The sequence below is a fragment of the Bos indicus genome, chromosome X (genome assembly GCF_029378745.1).
Source record: "Bos indicus isolate NIAB-ARS_2022 breed Sahiwal x Tharparkar chromosome X, NIAB-ARS_B.indTharparkar_mat_pri_1.0, whole genome shotgun sequence".
NCBI classification, from domain to species: domain Eukaryota; kingdom Metazoa; phylum Chordata; class Mammalia; order Artiodactyla; family Bovidae; genus Bos; species Bos indicus.
In genome coordinates, this window is record NC_091789.1 from 100238084 (window position 1) to 100253353 (window position 15270).

Sequence of the window (15270 nt, forward strand, 5' to 3'; positions counted from 1 at the left end):
TTCATGGTTAGGGAAGCTTGTGTCGTTGTTCTGGTGGGTGGAGCTGGATTTCTTCTCTCTGTAGTGCAATGAAGTGTCCAGTAATGAGTTATGAGATGTCAGTGGGTTTGGAGTGACTTTGGACAGCCTGTACATTGAAGCTCAGGGCTGTTTTCCTGTGTTGCTGGAAAATTTGAATGGTATGTCTTGCTCTGGAACTTGTTGGCCCTTGGTGCTTGGTTTCAGTGTAGGTATGAAGGCGTTTGATGAGTTCTTGTTGATTAATGTTCCCTGGAATCAGGAGTTCTCTGGTGTTCTCAGGATTTTTACTTAAGCCTCCTGCTTCTGGTTTTCAGTGTTATTTTTATAGTAGCCTCAAAACTTCTCCATCTATACAGCACTGCTGATAAAACATCTAGGTTAAAGATGAAAAGTTTCTCCACAGTGAGGGACACCAGAGAGGTTCACAGAGTTATATGGAGAAGAGAAGAGGGAGGAGGCAGTTAGAGGTGACCAGGATGAGATGAGGTGGAATCAAAAGAGGAGAGAGCAAGCTAGCCAGTAATCACTTCCTTATGTGTGTTCCACAGTCTGGATCCCTCAGAGATGTTCACGGAGTTATACAGTGAAGAGAAGAGGGAGGAAGGAGATAGGTCACCAGGAGGATAAAGGGGGGAATCAAAAGTAGAGAGACAGATCCAACCAGTAATCAATTCCCTAAGTGTTCTCCACCATGCGGAACACACAAAGAGATTCAGACAGTTGGGTAGAGAAGAGAAGGGGGAGGGAGGAGACAGAGGCGACCTGGTGGAGAAAAAGGAGAGTCCAAAGGGGGAGAGAGCAATCAAGCCAGTAATCTCACTCCCAAGTAAAAATGGGTACTGAAGATTGGGTTCTTAAAGGTACAAAATTGATAACCAATACAAAAAAGCAAAGATGAAAAGTCTAGAGTAGAAGTTGGATTTTAAAAAATACAATATTAATGAAAAAAAAGTCACAAAATTTATAATATATATAATATATATAAAATATAATAATATAATATAATAATAATAAAATATGAAGTTTGCTTTAAAAAGAAGGGTCTCTCTCTCTCTCTCTCTCTTTTTTTTGCAAAGTAATAGTATAGTATAAAAATGAAAATTAAAGGAGTAATAGAGGACTTAAAAATAAAAAAAATTTAATTAAAGAATGATAGTGAAAATAGTAAAAATGTATCTAGGACTTTCTCTGGTGTTGTTGTGGGCAGTGTGGGGTCAGTTCAGTTTCAGATAGTTCCTTGATCCGGCTTATATTTCTCAAGATCTATAGGTCCCTTCCTATATGCTGCTGATGCTGCTAAGTCGCTTCAGTCACGTCCGACCCTATGAGACGCCATAGAGGGTAGCCCACCAGACTCCGCCGTCCCTGGGACTCTCCAGGCAAGAACACTGGAGTGGGTTGCCATTTCCTTCTCCAATGCATAAAAGTGAAAAGTGAAAGTGAAGTCGCTCAGTCATGTCCAACTCCCAGCGACCCCATGGACTGCAGCCTACTAGGCTTCTCCATCCATGGGATTTTCCAGGCAAGAGTACTGGAGTGGGGTGCCATTGCCTTCTCTACCCTTCCTATATAGTCGGTACTAATTACAGGGTTTTAATCTATTGCACCTGTCACTTCCAAGGAGGTTCCCTCTGTTTTAGCTTCTTCTGTTCGCTGGTCTCTTCAGTGTCTAATTTCCACCCTGACACAAAGGGGCAGTGGTGGACACTCTTTTAGGCTCACTTGTTCAGTCGTGCTGTGGGGAAGGAGTGACGCTGCAAACAATTAACACTGGCATGTGCTTGCAGTGTCTTGGCTACACTGGGTTTGCCCCTGCTCACGATGTGTGTGCTTTCCCTGTCTACACTGCTTAGGCTCTAGGTTGCTCTGCCGGGAACTGTCTGACACCGGCCCTGGGTTGTATGCCCTTCCCAGTTCTAAGCCACTCAGGTTCAGTTACTTGGGTACTTCTCAGAGGTGCAGATTTAGTTAGGCCTGCATTTTGTGCCCTTTCCAGGTCCAAGCAGCTCAGGTGACCAGGTGTTTGGCGAGCATGGTCACTGCGACTTATTGCCTCCCTCGTCCCTGCTGCTCGGTTTTCTGGGTGTACAACTGGCACACCTTCTCAGGCGGATGTTGACCATCCAGAATCCCAAGAAGTCTTAGTTAGCAATGAAGCCTGCTTGCAGTTTGGTAGATGATGCCTCTCTGGGGCCAAGATTTCCCCCTTCCAACTCTGGCTGCCCTCTCCTGCCTGTCTCTGGAGGGGGATGGGCCTGCCTGCAGCCAGCTAGCTCTGCTCAGTCCTTTGTTCTGTGAGCGGGCCTGCCGGTGTCTTAGGTTAGGGCTTTTTGCGTGGTAAGTATCCCACAGTCTGGTTTGCTAGCCCAAGTTAGTTCCCTCAGATTGCCCTTGAGGCATTTGGGCCTGGTCCTTACTCTAAGCAATGCAGCCCACACCTCCCTGCACAGTCCCCGCTTGCTAATGGCGGATGCAGGCATCTGCGCTGCTTCTCCGCTGGGGGAGTTACCCTTGGGCATGTAATCTGTGGGTTTAAATTCTTTATTTGTTTTTCCTCCCAATTATGTTGCCCTCTGTGGTTCCAAGGCTCAGCACAGACTCAGCAGTGAGATTGTTCCCTGGTGTTTGGAAACTTCTCTCTTTTTTAAGACTCCCTTCCCAGGACAGAGCTCCATCCCTACCTCTTTTGTCTCTCTTTTTGTCTTTTATATTTTTTCCTACCTCCTTTTGAAGACAATGGGCTGCTTTTCTGGGTGCCTGATGTCCTCTGCTGGCATTCAGAAGTTGTTTTGTGGAATTTACTCAGTGTTCAAATGTTCTTTTGATGAATTTGTGGGGGAGAAAGTGGTCTCCCTGTCCTATTCCTCTGCCATCTTAGGACTGCCCCCTTAGAGGCATTTCTGACAACGTAATTTCATACAGTGGTGGTTTTAGGATTCTGAGTTTTATGAGGCAGATTTGCCCTAAATTGTAGTAATTCCATCTCCTCCTTCCTCATACCCATCCAACAGTGTCAGCTTCTCAGTAATTATCTTCCATTGCCTTATGTGGCATCCCTTCTTTCCTGTTCTGTTTTTCTGTTTCTAACTGTGATATGGAAAGCCATATAACTCAATTAAAATGCTGAGCCTATGGTAGCTGATTTGGCATCTTTGTCCCCTGGTTTGGCTTTCTTTGGGGTTTGCTCATAGATGAGTAGGGTCTAGATAAGAGTTGAAGAGTTACTCTACCTTGTAACCATGTTCTTTAGCAAACTGCAGAATCAGTGACCGTCGTTCTCTGGTAGTGTTGGTGGCATCAAAAACCTAGAGGCACATGATGAGATTGGTTTGCTTTAAATCTAGTTCTGATAGAATGCCTACTCTTTGACCATCCCTATGCTAAGCAAATGATTTCAAGGAGGAGATAAAACTTGACCAGGGTTTTGAAGGATTTTAAACGACTTATATCAATTTCTCAAGCACTCGTTGAGGCCTTGCTGTCTGCCCAGAAATGTAGCCGACTCTGTAGGCATAAAAAGGCCAGAGGAAAATTGTGGAATTCTATTAGTCTCATTTTACAGGTAAAATAGCTGAGACTTAGAAGAAGGGTTTCTTTTACCCAAGGCCACTGAGACTTACTGACGAAGCAGAATTGAAACTGATTTTCTCAACTCCTAGGTGAAGCTTCTTCCCTCCCTATCACTTTGGAGTTCTTTGAAGCCCTTTTAGAATTTCCAAATCCTATATCAGAGGTTTATGAGATTAAATTGGCTAGGTGTTTAGGTAAATCTCTAGAACTAAAAAATGTTTGTATTGCAGTCAAATTCTAGTGTAGTCCTGTTGAATTATTGGGGGTAGAGTGGTAGACTCTATTGGTTAGGAGTATAGATTCTGGAGCTATACAACCTGTATTCCAGTTCTGGCTTACCCTTTGGGAAAATATTTAACTATTTGGTCTTTCTGCACTACATTTTTCTGGGGTATAAAATGGAGTATAATAAAAAATACTTATCTTGTGGGGGAGGGTGGAATTACATTAATACATGCAAAGTGCTTAGAATAACGTATAGAACATAATAAACACTCAATATATATTAGCTCTTCTCCATCCCAACAGAAACCCAAGAGAAAATGCAAATTTTCTTACTGCAACACGACCTTCCTCATGGCTGAGATAGCTATGAACATCTTTCAGGGCTGCTAGGGCACACTGCCTGAAAAAGATGAAGAAAGAAACAGAGACATCTACTGTATCAAAGTTGGGTTCCTCTCTATTCTGCATTATCTTTTGCACTATATCTCATATGTCATACATTAAATTATTCATCTGTTGAGTATCTACAAACTGTGTTCTATGTTTTAAGAACTATAAAAAGCATAGAGAAGTCACACAGTTGAAAGTGGCTCTGTGTAGACATCTTAGGGGCATAACATACCCAGGAAAATTAGACTAATGACCGAGCCATACTATCAAGGGCTCCAAACCTTGAACTAATAGTGCTCAAACTGAATTGGGTCTTGAACCCAAGAAGAGCCTGGATACATAGTCTGTGAAGTAGAAGGCATTACTGGCACATATAACAGGGCAAACACAGGTAACATGATGGAAATGTATTTACATTTTTGGCAAAAATCTGTTTAGTGATTACTCTTTGCTGGGTTCCATTATGAGGATGTAGATCCATAAATGAGACTCAGGCTCTGTTCTGAAAGTGTTCAGAGCCTTGTAGAGGACAAACACCTTGAGGTTGAATGGATGAGGTCAGAGTGGGCCAAACTACTGAGACTCTTATTTTAAATACTAGGCTAAATTTCCACTCTGTCCTGTCAAAAGTAGGAAACTCTTAAAAGTTCTTAAGCAGGGGATGGATATGACCAGAAATAGGTTTCGGTTAAGATAGTGTAAGGGTTGTCTTAACTAGTCTCCTTACTAACCCAAATTGCTCTGCTGTACTCCGCTCTTATCTGAATAGAGGTCTCCCTCAGCCAGGGGGCAGCAAAGGTCTTTAAAATGTTAGGTACTCACTTCCTGATAAGTAGGGCCTCCATGTTGTCGGGAAGAAAGAATTCGTAGTTCTTGTAGCTCACTGCCTCTCGTCGATATTGGCCTAAATTAAACACTGAAAGCAGGAAGCCCTGGTGAAGTGGTTGGGAAGATCCCAGTGGCAAAATAAAAGTCCTTTCTGGGAGGGATCTCAGAGGTAAAAGAAGGTAGAGTTTCTAATTATATAATGTGTATACAAAGCCTCAAATTATGGCGTCCAGCTCACTTACTCCTCACAACAACCCTAAAAAGTAGGAATCACCATTCCCATTTTATAAATGAGAAAATGAAATTTCAGAGAAAGGAAGTAACTCTCATTGTAAGTGGAGAGCTGGGATTCAAACACAGATCTGTTTGGTTCCAAAGCTGGTGATCTTTCCACTATTCTGTTTTATCATAAACTACAAAACTTTTAATGCCCCACTCCATTGGAAAGATAAAGAAACTGGGATCCTGTGAGTAAACCAAGGGTCAAACATTGAGCAAGCTGGGGGCATAACTAGACTTGGCCTTCAGATACCTAGTCCAATGCTATCATATTTTATGCATCAGTATAGAGAGCCTAGATTTGTTGGACTTTTTAGGCCACACTTGCTCATTTGTAGAGGTGAAAAACCAGAGAGGAAGGAGGGAAAGGGGGAACGAAGGGATACTAGGCAAAGAGGTAATGTACTATTTCATTCATTCATCCAACAAATACTTTCTCATGTCTACTTTGTAAATCAGGACATGAGTTCTGGGGTCTCAGAGATGAATCGGATCTGCATGATGGATCCTCAAGAAGCTCACCATCCAGAAGGCAGGACAGAGAATAAACCAGTAAACACAGAGCTCTCACCCAGTTTATTAAGTGCTCTGACAGAGTCATGCAAAAGACTAAGGGGGAAGGAAAGACTAAACTTAGAGTAGTCTCAGAAGCTTATTTTGGAGAAAGCAGCATTTGTGCCAGTCTTTATAAGAAGGCAGATCTTTTATAGGCAGGCATAGTGTGTGGGAGAGGGGAATGAAGACATTCCAGGTAGAGGAACATTTTGAACAAGGGTGTGGCATTGGCAGAATGCAGAACATGAGTCATCCAATTGTGACTGAGGCATGTGAGCTTGGCAGAGGCCAATCATGGAGGGCCTTGAACAAATGGTAGGCTAAGGAGCTTGGATTTAAACCTGCCAGTCAAGGGAATCTTTGGTAGCTACAGATTTGGGCAGCTATGTGTTTGAAACATGACTCTGAGGGTCTCTGTGTGAGTGGAGCAGATGGGAAGCAGGTGCATAGGAGCAGAGACCCATCTGCCACCATCACATGTGCCCCTACACTCAGCAGAGGCTCCTCAGAGCCTGCAGTCCTACAAGAACTATTCCTTCTCCCCTTCTCTTCTGTCAATGTCCTATTCCTCCCACAGGACCCACCCAGCTCAAATATACCATATATGGAAGATTTCACTGTCTTCCAGGTGGTGATTTCCTCTGTGAGACCCTCAGTACCCTGTTCTGGGATTCTTCAGTGACATGTTGTATTCTTATGCACCCCAGCCAAATGGAGAAATCTTCAAGGACGGGGTGTGAATCTCATCTAGTTTTGGATGTCCAGTGCATAGTATGGGTTTTGGCACATGGAGGAAACTCCATTCCCATTCATGGGAAACTCACCAGTGAATGAGAGAAACAGAAAGTAAATGAAGGGAAAGAAGAAATGGGAGAAGGAGAGGAGAAGACTGGAGAGAGGGAGGGAAGGGGGCAGATAGATGGGGTGTTGGGATGGTCAAGAGAAATGAGAGGAAGAACATGGAGGGGAGTACAGGGCCAATGTGGGTTCTCTCCTCTTCCCATCTGTAGTGCCAAGTATCAGACAGTGAGTGTCAGTGTCAGACACAGTGAGTGTTAGGCTTCGAAATCAACCAGATGTGGGTTCGTATCTTGGTTCCATCACCTTGTGTTCCATCACCTTGGTTGATGTTACATACATGTGATGTGTTCCATCACATGGTGACCATGTGCCTTCAGACAAGATGTGTCAACTCTTGGACATTAGTTTCGTCAACTGTGGGATGATGATAATACTAGTCCCTCCCACGTGGGTGTTTTAGAGCTTAAGAATAGATGTGAGTTCTTCGAGGGGAGGGGTCCTATCTTACTTGTTTTTCTTTGCCCAACATCCAACAAGGGCCTTGACACAACTGTGCTCAACAAATAATTAATGACTGAGCAAATGAATGCCTGAGAAGAACTTTTTCTGCACTGGGGGGCAGTGTTCCATTCCACAAGAGAGACAGGCTAAGCACTTGCTTAGTGTACCAGTAAAGACACAGCCCCAGTAAAAGTTTTCAGCCAAGTGGATATGCATTAAAAGCATTAATATAGTCATTAGGGGATAAATAAAAAAATTGGTAGACGTTGTTACATTTACTGTTTTTATTCTGAATTACATATGATGCAGGGGCACCCTAACTCTTAGTGTTTAAAACCTCTAAATGTCTTAATTTTGTCCTGCTTGAGCAATAGAAATGAATAAGATCTAATATCTTACCCCAGAGCAGCTCCTGGGGCGAGAGACCCAGACACACAACACACTATGTAATTAGTGTTGGCATAGAGGGGGCTGTAGAAAGCATTGGTGTGGGAGCCCAGAGAAGCATGGTCCTAGGGAGAACAGAGGAGTCAAATAGGAATGGGGATACGGGGTGGGGATAGAGAAATCAAAAGGAGAACACAAGAGAATGATTGCTGAATAAGAGGTAGTAAGCAGAAAAGAGATCACATGGGGAGAAAGGAAAGCTGGAAGCAGGGAGTGTGGGAGGAGGCTGACAGGCTGTGAAGGAGACCCCTCTGGAGGCGGAAAGAGGCAGGGTCACTTCCGGCTGGGGATGGGGAGAAGCAAGGCACAGACCTAAGAAGAGGCTTGGAGACAGGACGCTTTCTGGACTGGAGAGGTGAGCTAAAGTGCCCTGCTATACTGAAGAGCTTGTGGGGACCTCCAGGCTGGGGTTTCAACGTGCTTGACTCCATACATCCCTACGTTCTGAAGGAAACCTTAAGGTTGTAAAGAAATGGTAATGCTAATAAAATAGTATTATTGATGTAATATTAATAAAAATGGTAATAAGAGTAATATGTTATTGATAGGGTGATTTTGAGGTCTTACAAAATAGATCTCCTCTGAAACAGATGTTTAATCTTATTAATTTTCCTATACTTAGCCCCTAGCATAAGATTTAGCACTGAGTATGTATTTAAGAAATTGTAAAATTTATGAAGGTAGTAGTAGCAGTAGTAGAAATAGTAGTAGCAGTCATAGTAGTAGTAGTAGCAGCAGCAGTAATAATATTAGTAATAGTCTTAGTACTGTTAATAGTGGTTTGAGACATTCCTAGTGGCTTTGATCTTTTGAGGTTAGCTACCTTACTCTATAGTCCATCAGTGTTCTATAGAGGGCTGTAGAACAAAGGGTTTCAGAGACATACCTTTAGTTGGTGTTCCTATCCAGTTGAGATAGCGTGTGAGCTTTGTTGAGATGTAGGTCTTTCCTCGAGCTGGTAAACCCACCATGATCACCATTGTGGGGGAATTTGTAAACTGTGGTATGGATGCTGGAAGACAAACAGAGCTTCAAATCTTATCCTCAGATTTACATGATATTAAGTTATCATCACAGAGATGTAAAATTTAAAAGAGCCTCTCTCCAACCACTATATAACAAGGAAAAAAAAAAAAAAAAACCTAGAAAATTGAAACTTATCTTCATTGAATTCATGAGCAAACCGAGATTGCAGTGCAAAATGCTAACCCCAAATCTGTAGATGCAGGCATCTGCAGGGAGAAACAGGGCCCAGGAGTTTGCTTATCTTTACAGATACTACTGAATAACATATAAACATAAGAAGTTACAGCTAGATTCCTGAGAACTTTCAAGGTGGTGGAGTTAGACAGGGAGATCAACTTCCTCCCAAAAAATGCATTATAAATCCATCTGCATATAGGATAACTCTTACAGAATACCTTCTGAACACTGAGAGAAGACCTTACACTTCCAAAAAGGGAAGTTAGTCTGCTCAGAATGAGTGTGTGAGTTTCTTTGAGTATTCTGGGCTGTTTATGTTGGTTTTGCTATTAGTCTTGGGGTTTTGTCTTCTATGCTGTGTGGCCTGTGAAATATTCCTGCTACAGTAAGTGGTTGGGCCCAAATCCTTGAGGTGGGAGATTCAAGTCCAGGACTTTGTATCACCAGAGAACTCCCAAACCCATGGAACATTAATCAATGAGAGCTCTCCCCAAAGCCTCCACCTCAGCACTAAGACCAAGACACACTCAAAGGCCAGCAAGCTCCAGTGCTAGATACTTCAGCAAAATAGGAACTCAACTATGCCCATTAGCAGACAGGTTACCCAAAGTCATGCCAAGCCCACTGAAATCCAAGAACACTTTATTGGACATGGCACTGTCCTTCAGAAAGTCAAGATCCAGCCCCACTCACCAGAACACAGACAAAAGCTTCCCAACAGGAAACCTTCACAAGGCACTGTTCCAAACCCACCCGAGTGGGGGCAGACTTGACAATTAAAAGCAACTAAGACCTTCTATACCATTTCTGTCCTTTATCGGGCCCATCTTTGCATGAAATGTTCCCTTGGTATCTCTGATTTTCTTGAGGAGATCTCTAGTCTTTCCCATTCTGTTGTTTTCCTCTATTTCTTTGCATTGATCACTGAGGAAGGCTTTCTTATCTCTTCTTGCTATTCTCTGGAATTCTGCATTCAGATGCTTATATCTTTCCTTTTCTCCTTTGCTTTTCGCTTCTCTTCTTTTCACAGCTATTTGTAAGGCCTCCCCAGACAGCTATTTTGCTTTTTTGCATTTTTTTTCCATTGGGATGGTCTTGATCCCTGTCTCCTGTACAATGTCACAAACCTCATTCCATAGTTCATCAGGCACTCTATCTATCAGATCTAGGCCCTTACATCTATTTCTCACTTCCACTGTATAATCATAAGGGATTTGATTTAGGTCGTACCTGAATGGTCTAGTGGTTTCCCCTACTTTCCTCAATTTAAGTCTGAATTTGGTAATAAGGAGTTCATGACCTGAGCCACAGTCAGCTCCTGGTCTTGTTTTTGTTGACTGTATAGAGCTTCTCCATCTTTGGCTGCAAAGAATATAATCAATCTGATTTTGGTGTTGACCATCTGGTGATGTCCATGTGTAGAGTCTTCTCTTGTGTTGTTGGAAGAGGGTATTTGCTATGACCAGTGCATTTTCTTGGCAAAACTCTATTAGTCTTTGCCCTGCTTCATTCCGTATACCAAGGCCAAATTTGCCTGTTACTCCAGGTGTTTCTTGATTTCCTACTTTTGCATTCCAGTCTCCTATAATGAAAAGAACATCTTTTTTTGGGTGTTAGCTCTAAAAGGTCGTATAGGTCTTCATAAAACAGTTCAACTTCAGCTTCTTCAGCATTACTGGTTGGGGCATAGACTTGGATTGCTGTGATATTGAATGATTTGCCTTGGAAACGAATAGAGATCATTCTGTCATTTTTGAGATTGTATCCAAGTACTGCATTTTGGACTCTTCTGTTGACCATGATGGCTATTCCATTTCTTCTGAGGGATTCCTGGCCACAGTAGTAGATATGAATGGTCATCTGAGTTAATTCACCCATTCCAGTCCATTTTAGTTTGAAAGATGGGGTCGATAAAGGACAGAAATGGTATGGACCTAACAGAAGCAGAAGATATTAAGAAGAGGTGGCAAGAATACACAGAAGAACTGTACAAAAAAGATCTTCATGTCCCAGATAATCATGATGGTGTGATTACTGACCTAGAGCCAGACATCCTGGAATGTGAAGTCAAGTGGGCCTTAGAAAGCATCACTATGAACAAAGCTAGTGGAGGTGATGGAATTCCAGTTGAGCTATTTCAAATCCTGAAAGACAATGCTGTGGAAGTGTTGCACTCAATATGCCAGTAAATTTGGAAAACTCAGCAGTGGCCACAGGACTGGAAAAAGGTCAGTTTTCATTCCGATCCCAAAGAAAGGCCATGCCAAAGAATGCTCAAACTACTGCACAATTGCACTCATCTCACATGCTAGTAAAGTAATGCTCAAAATTCTCCAAGCCAGGATTCAGCAATATGTGAACCGTGAACTTCCTGATGTTCAAGCTGGTTTTAGAAAAGGCAGAGGAATGAGAGATCAAATTGCCAACATCCACTGGATCATGGAAAATGCAAAAGAGTTCCAGAAAAACATCTATTTCTCCTTTATTGACTATGCCAAAGCCTTTGACTGTGTGGATCACAATAAACTGTGGGAAATTCTGAAAGAGATGGGAATAGCAGACCACCTGACCTGCCTCTTGAGAAATCTGTATGCAAGTCAGGAAGCAACAGTTAGAACCAGACAAGGAAAAATGGACTGGTTCCAAGTTGGGAAAAGAGTATGTCAAGGCTTTATATTGGCTCTCTGCTTATTTAACTTGCATGTTGAGTACATCATATGAAATGCTGGGCTGGATGACTCACAAGCTAGAATCAAGATTTCCAGGAGAAATAGAAACAACCTCAGACATGCAGATGATACCATTTTAATGGCAGAATGTGAAGAGGAACTAAAGAGACTCTTGATGAAGGTGAATGAGGAGAGTGAAAAAAAACTGGCTAAAATTCAGCAGTCAAAAAACTAAGAATATGGCATCTGGTCCCATCACTTCATGGCAAATAGATGAGGAAAAGGGAATACAGTGTCAGATTTCATTTTCTTGGGCTCCCAAAATCTCTGTGGATCATGACTGTAGCCATGAAATTAATAGATGTTTGCTCCTCTAACAAAAGCTATGACAAACCTAGACAGCATATTAAAAAGCAGAGACATCACTTTGCTGATAAAGGTGCATACAGTCAAAACTACAGTTTTTCCAGTAGTCATGTATGGATATAAGAGTTGGACCATAAAGAAGTCTGAGCCCAGAAGAATTAATGCTTTCAAATTGTGGTGCTAGAGAAGACTTTGAGATTACCTTGGACAGCAGGGAGATCAAACCAGTCAATCCTGAAGAAAATCAACCCTGAATATTCATTGGAAGGACTGATGCAGAATCTGAAGATCCAATACTTTGGCTACCTGATGCGAAGAGCTTACTCACTGGAAAAGACTCTGATGCTGCGAAAGATTGAGGACAAGAGAGGAGGGGGCAATAGAAGATGAGATGGTTGGATGGCACCACTGACTCAGTGGACATGAGGTTGAACAAATTCTGGGAGATAGTAAAGGACAGGGAAGCCTGGTGTGCTGCAGTTCATGGGGTTGCAAAGAGTCAGACTTACAGACTGAACAAAGCAGATAAGCAAAAGCTAAGAAAATTCAATACTGGAGCTGGCTAAGATGGCAGAGGAATAGGACAGGGAGACCACCTTCTCCCCGACAAATTCACTGAACAATCTTTTGAACACTCAGCAACTTCCACAGAACAAATTCTGAACGCTGGCACAGGACATCAGCCACCCAGAAATGCAGCCCATTGTCTTCGAAAAAAGGTAGGACAAAATATAAAAGATAAAAGGAAAGACAAAAGAGTTAGGGAAGGAGACCCATCCTGGGGAGGAAGTCGTGAAGGAGGAGAAGTTTACAAACACCAGGAAATCCTCGGACCAGCGGGTCTGTGGGGAGTTTTGGAATCTCAGAGGGCAATATAACCGGGAGTAAAAAAATAAATAAATAAAACTGACAGATTATGTGCCTAACTGAAACTCCCAGCAGAGAAGTAGCCTAGATGCTTGCATCTGCCACCAGCAAGTGGGGGCTGAACAGGGAGGAGCAGGCTGCATTGCTTAAGGTAAGGACCAGGCCTGAATGCCCTAAAGACAATCTGAGGGAGCTAACATGAGATAGCAACCCAAACTGTGTGATAGCCAGAGAGGGGAAAAAAAAGAAAGAAAGAAAGAAAGAGAGAGAGAGAACTTTCCCACAAAAAGCTCTAACCTAAGGCACTGCCAGGCCCGCTCACAGAACAAAGGACTGAGTGACTACTAGAGGAGAGCTAGCTGGCTGCTGACTGACCCATCCTCCACTGGAGGCAAAGAGGCAGGCAGGAGACAGCCAGAGCCAGCAAGGGGCAATCTCAGCCCCAAAGATGGCATCCTCTACCAAACTGCGAGCAGGCTCCCAGTTGCTTATCAAGTCTTCCTGAGATCCTGGATGGTTGACATCTTCCAGGAGGGTCACAGCCAGAGATCAGCTCCCCAGAGGAGACACATGGCACAACTGAGATGGTGCTCCCACTGAGCACCCAGGAAAATGAACGGCTGGGACTGGGGAGGTGATAAGACGCACTGCCCCACCTGGGGAGGGTGTGCTTTCCGAGCACCTGGTTGTCTGAGACGCTCGGACCTGGGAAGGGCACAAAACAGGTTCAACCGAGTCTGTGTCTTTGTGGAGTACCCGAGAACCTGAACCTGAGCGGCTTAGACCTGGGAAGTGCACGCAACCCAGGGCCCACCTCAGAGAGTTCCCCTTCAGAGCAACCTGGAGCTTGAGTATTGTAGACTGGGAAAGCACACATGCTGTGAGTGGGGGCAAACCCAGTGTGGCCGAGACACTGCACGCACTCCCCACACAGACCAGTGATATTTGTTTGCAGTGTTCCTCCCTCCCCACAGCACGACTGAACAAGTGGGCCTAAATAAGTGACCACTTCCGTCCCCTTGTGCCAAGGTGGAAGTTAGACACTGAAGAGACTTGCAAACAGAAGAAACCAAAATAAACAGAGGGAACTGCTTTGGAAGTAACAGGTGCAACAGATTAAAACCCTGTAGTTAGCACTGACTACATTGGAAGGGGTCTATAGACCTCAAGAAGAAGCATAATCTGGAACAAGGAACTATCTGAAACTGAGCTTACCCCACACTACCCACAACAGCTCCAGAGAAATTCCTAGATATATTTTACTGTTATCATTTAAATTAAAAATAAAATTTCAGTCCTTTGTTATTTCTTTAATTTTCATTTTTGTAACCTACTATTACCTTGCAAAAAAGGCCCTATTTTAAAGCAAATTTCATACATACTTTTTATAATTCATGTGATTTTGTTTTCTTTTTTAATATTGTATTTTTGAGAATCTAACCTCTACTCTAGATTTTTAATCTTTGCTTTTTGGTATTTGTTATTAATTTTGTACCTTTAAGAATCCAATCTTCAGTGCTCTTTTTTTACTTAGGAGTGTGATTACTGGCTTGATTACTCTCTCCCCCTTTTGACTCTCCATTTTCTCCCCCAGGTCACCTCTATCTCCTCCCTCCCCCTTCTCTTCTCTACCCAATGCTGTGAACCTCTCTGGTTGTTCCAGACTGTAGAAAGCACCTAGAGAATTTATTACTGGCTAGCTTGTTCTCACCCCTTTTGATTCCCCCTCTTCTCGTCCTGGTCACCTCTATCTCCCTCCTCCCTCTTCTCTTCTCCATGTAACTCTGTGAACCTCTCTGGGTGTCCCTCACTGTGGAGAATTTTTTTCACCAAAAATCTATATGTTTTATCATCAGTGCAGTATGAATGGAGAAGTCTTAAGGCTACTGTAAGAATAAGACTGAAAACCAGAGGCAAGAGGCTTAAGTCCAAAACTTGAGAACACCAGAAGACTCCTGACTCCAGGAAACGTTAATCGACAAGAGCTCCTCCAAAAGCCTCCATACCTAGAAGGAGACCAAGCTCCACCCAAGGCAACAAGTTCCAGAGCAAGACATACCATGCAAATTATCCATCAACGCAGGAACATAGCCCTGAGCATTAATATACAGGCTGCCCAAAGTCACACCAAACCCATAGACACCTGAAAACTCACTACTGGACACTTTATTGCACTCCAGAGAGAAGAGATCCTACTCCACCCACCAGAACACCGATGCAAGCTTCCCTAACCAGGAAACCTTGACAAGCACTCATCCAAACCAACCAAAGGGAGGAACCTCCACAATTAAGAGGAACCACAAACCTCCAACATAGAGAAAGGCCACCCCAAACACAGCAATCTAAAAAAGATGAAAAGGCAGAGGAATATTTATCAGGTAGAGGAACATGGTAAATGCCCACCAAACCAAACAAAAGAAGAGGAGATAGGGAGTCTACCTGAAAAAGAATTTAGAATAATGATAGTAAAGATGATCCAAAATCTTGAAAAAAAAGTGAAGTTACAGATGTATAGTCTGGAAACAAGGATTGAGAATATGCAAGACAT

At 43.0% G+C, this 15270-nt stretch overlaps 1 protein-coding gene across 8 annotated transcripts in view; it reads right to left on the bottom strand.

The window, feature by feature from the left end:
* Nucleotides 1-15270, bottom strand: part of PFKFB1 (6-phosphofructo-2-kinase/fructose-2,6-biphosphatase 1) — a 102109-nt gene that overhangs the window by 43738 nt on the left and 43101 nt on the right. For 7 of the 8 annotated variants that reach the window (XM_019955719.2, XM_019955720.2, XM_019955718.2 and 4 more), the window contains 4 exons: nucleotides 8504-8629; nucleotides 5029-5122; nucleotides 4150-4216; nucleotides 3252-3326 (listed from right to left, as the gene is read on the bottom strand). In XM_019955719.2, the coding sequence (XP_019811278.1) occupies nucleotides 3252-3326; nucleotides 4150-4216; nucleotides 5029-5122; nucleotides 8504-8629 (362 nt within the window). Of the gene's footprint in view, nucleotides 1-3251; nucleotides 3327-4149; nucleotides 4217-5028; nucleotides 5139-8503; nucleotides 8630-15270 lie in introns of all 8 variants that reach the window. The other variant, XM_070784079.1, reaches the window with a different exon arrangement.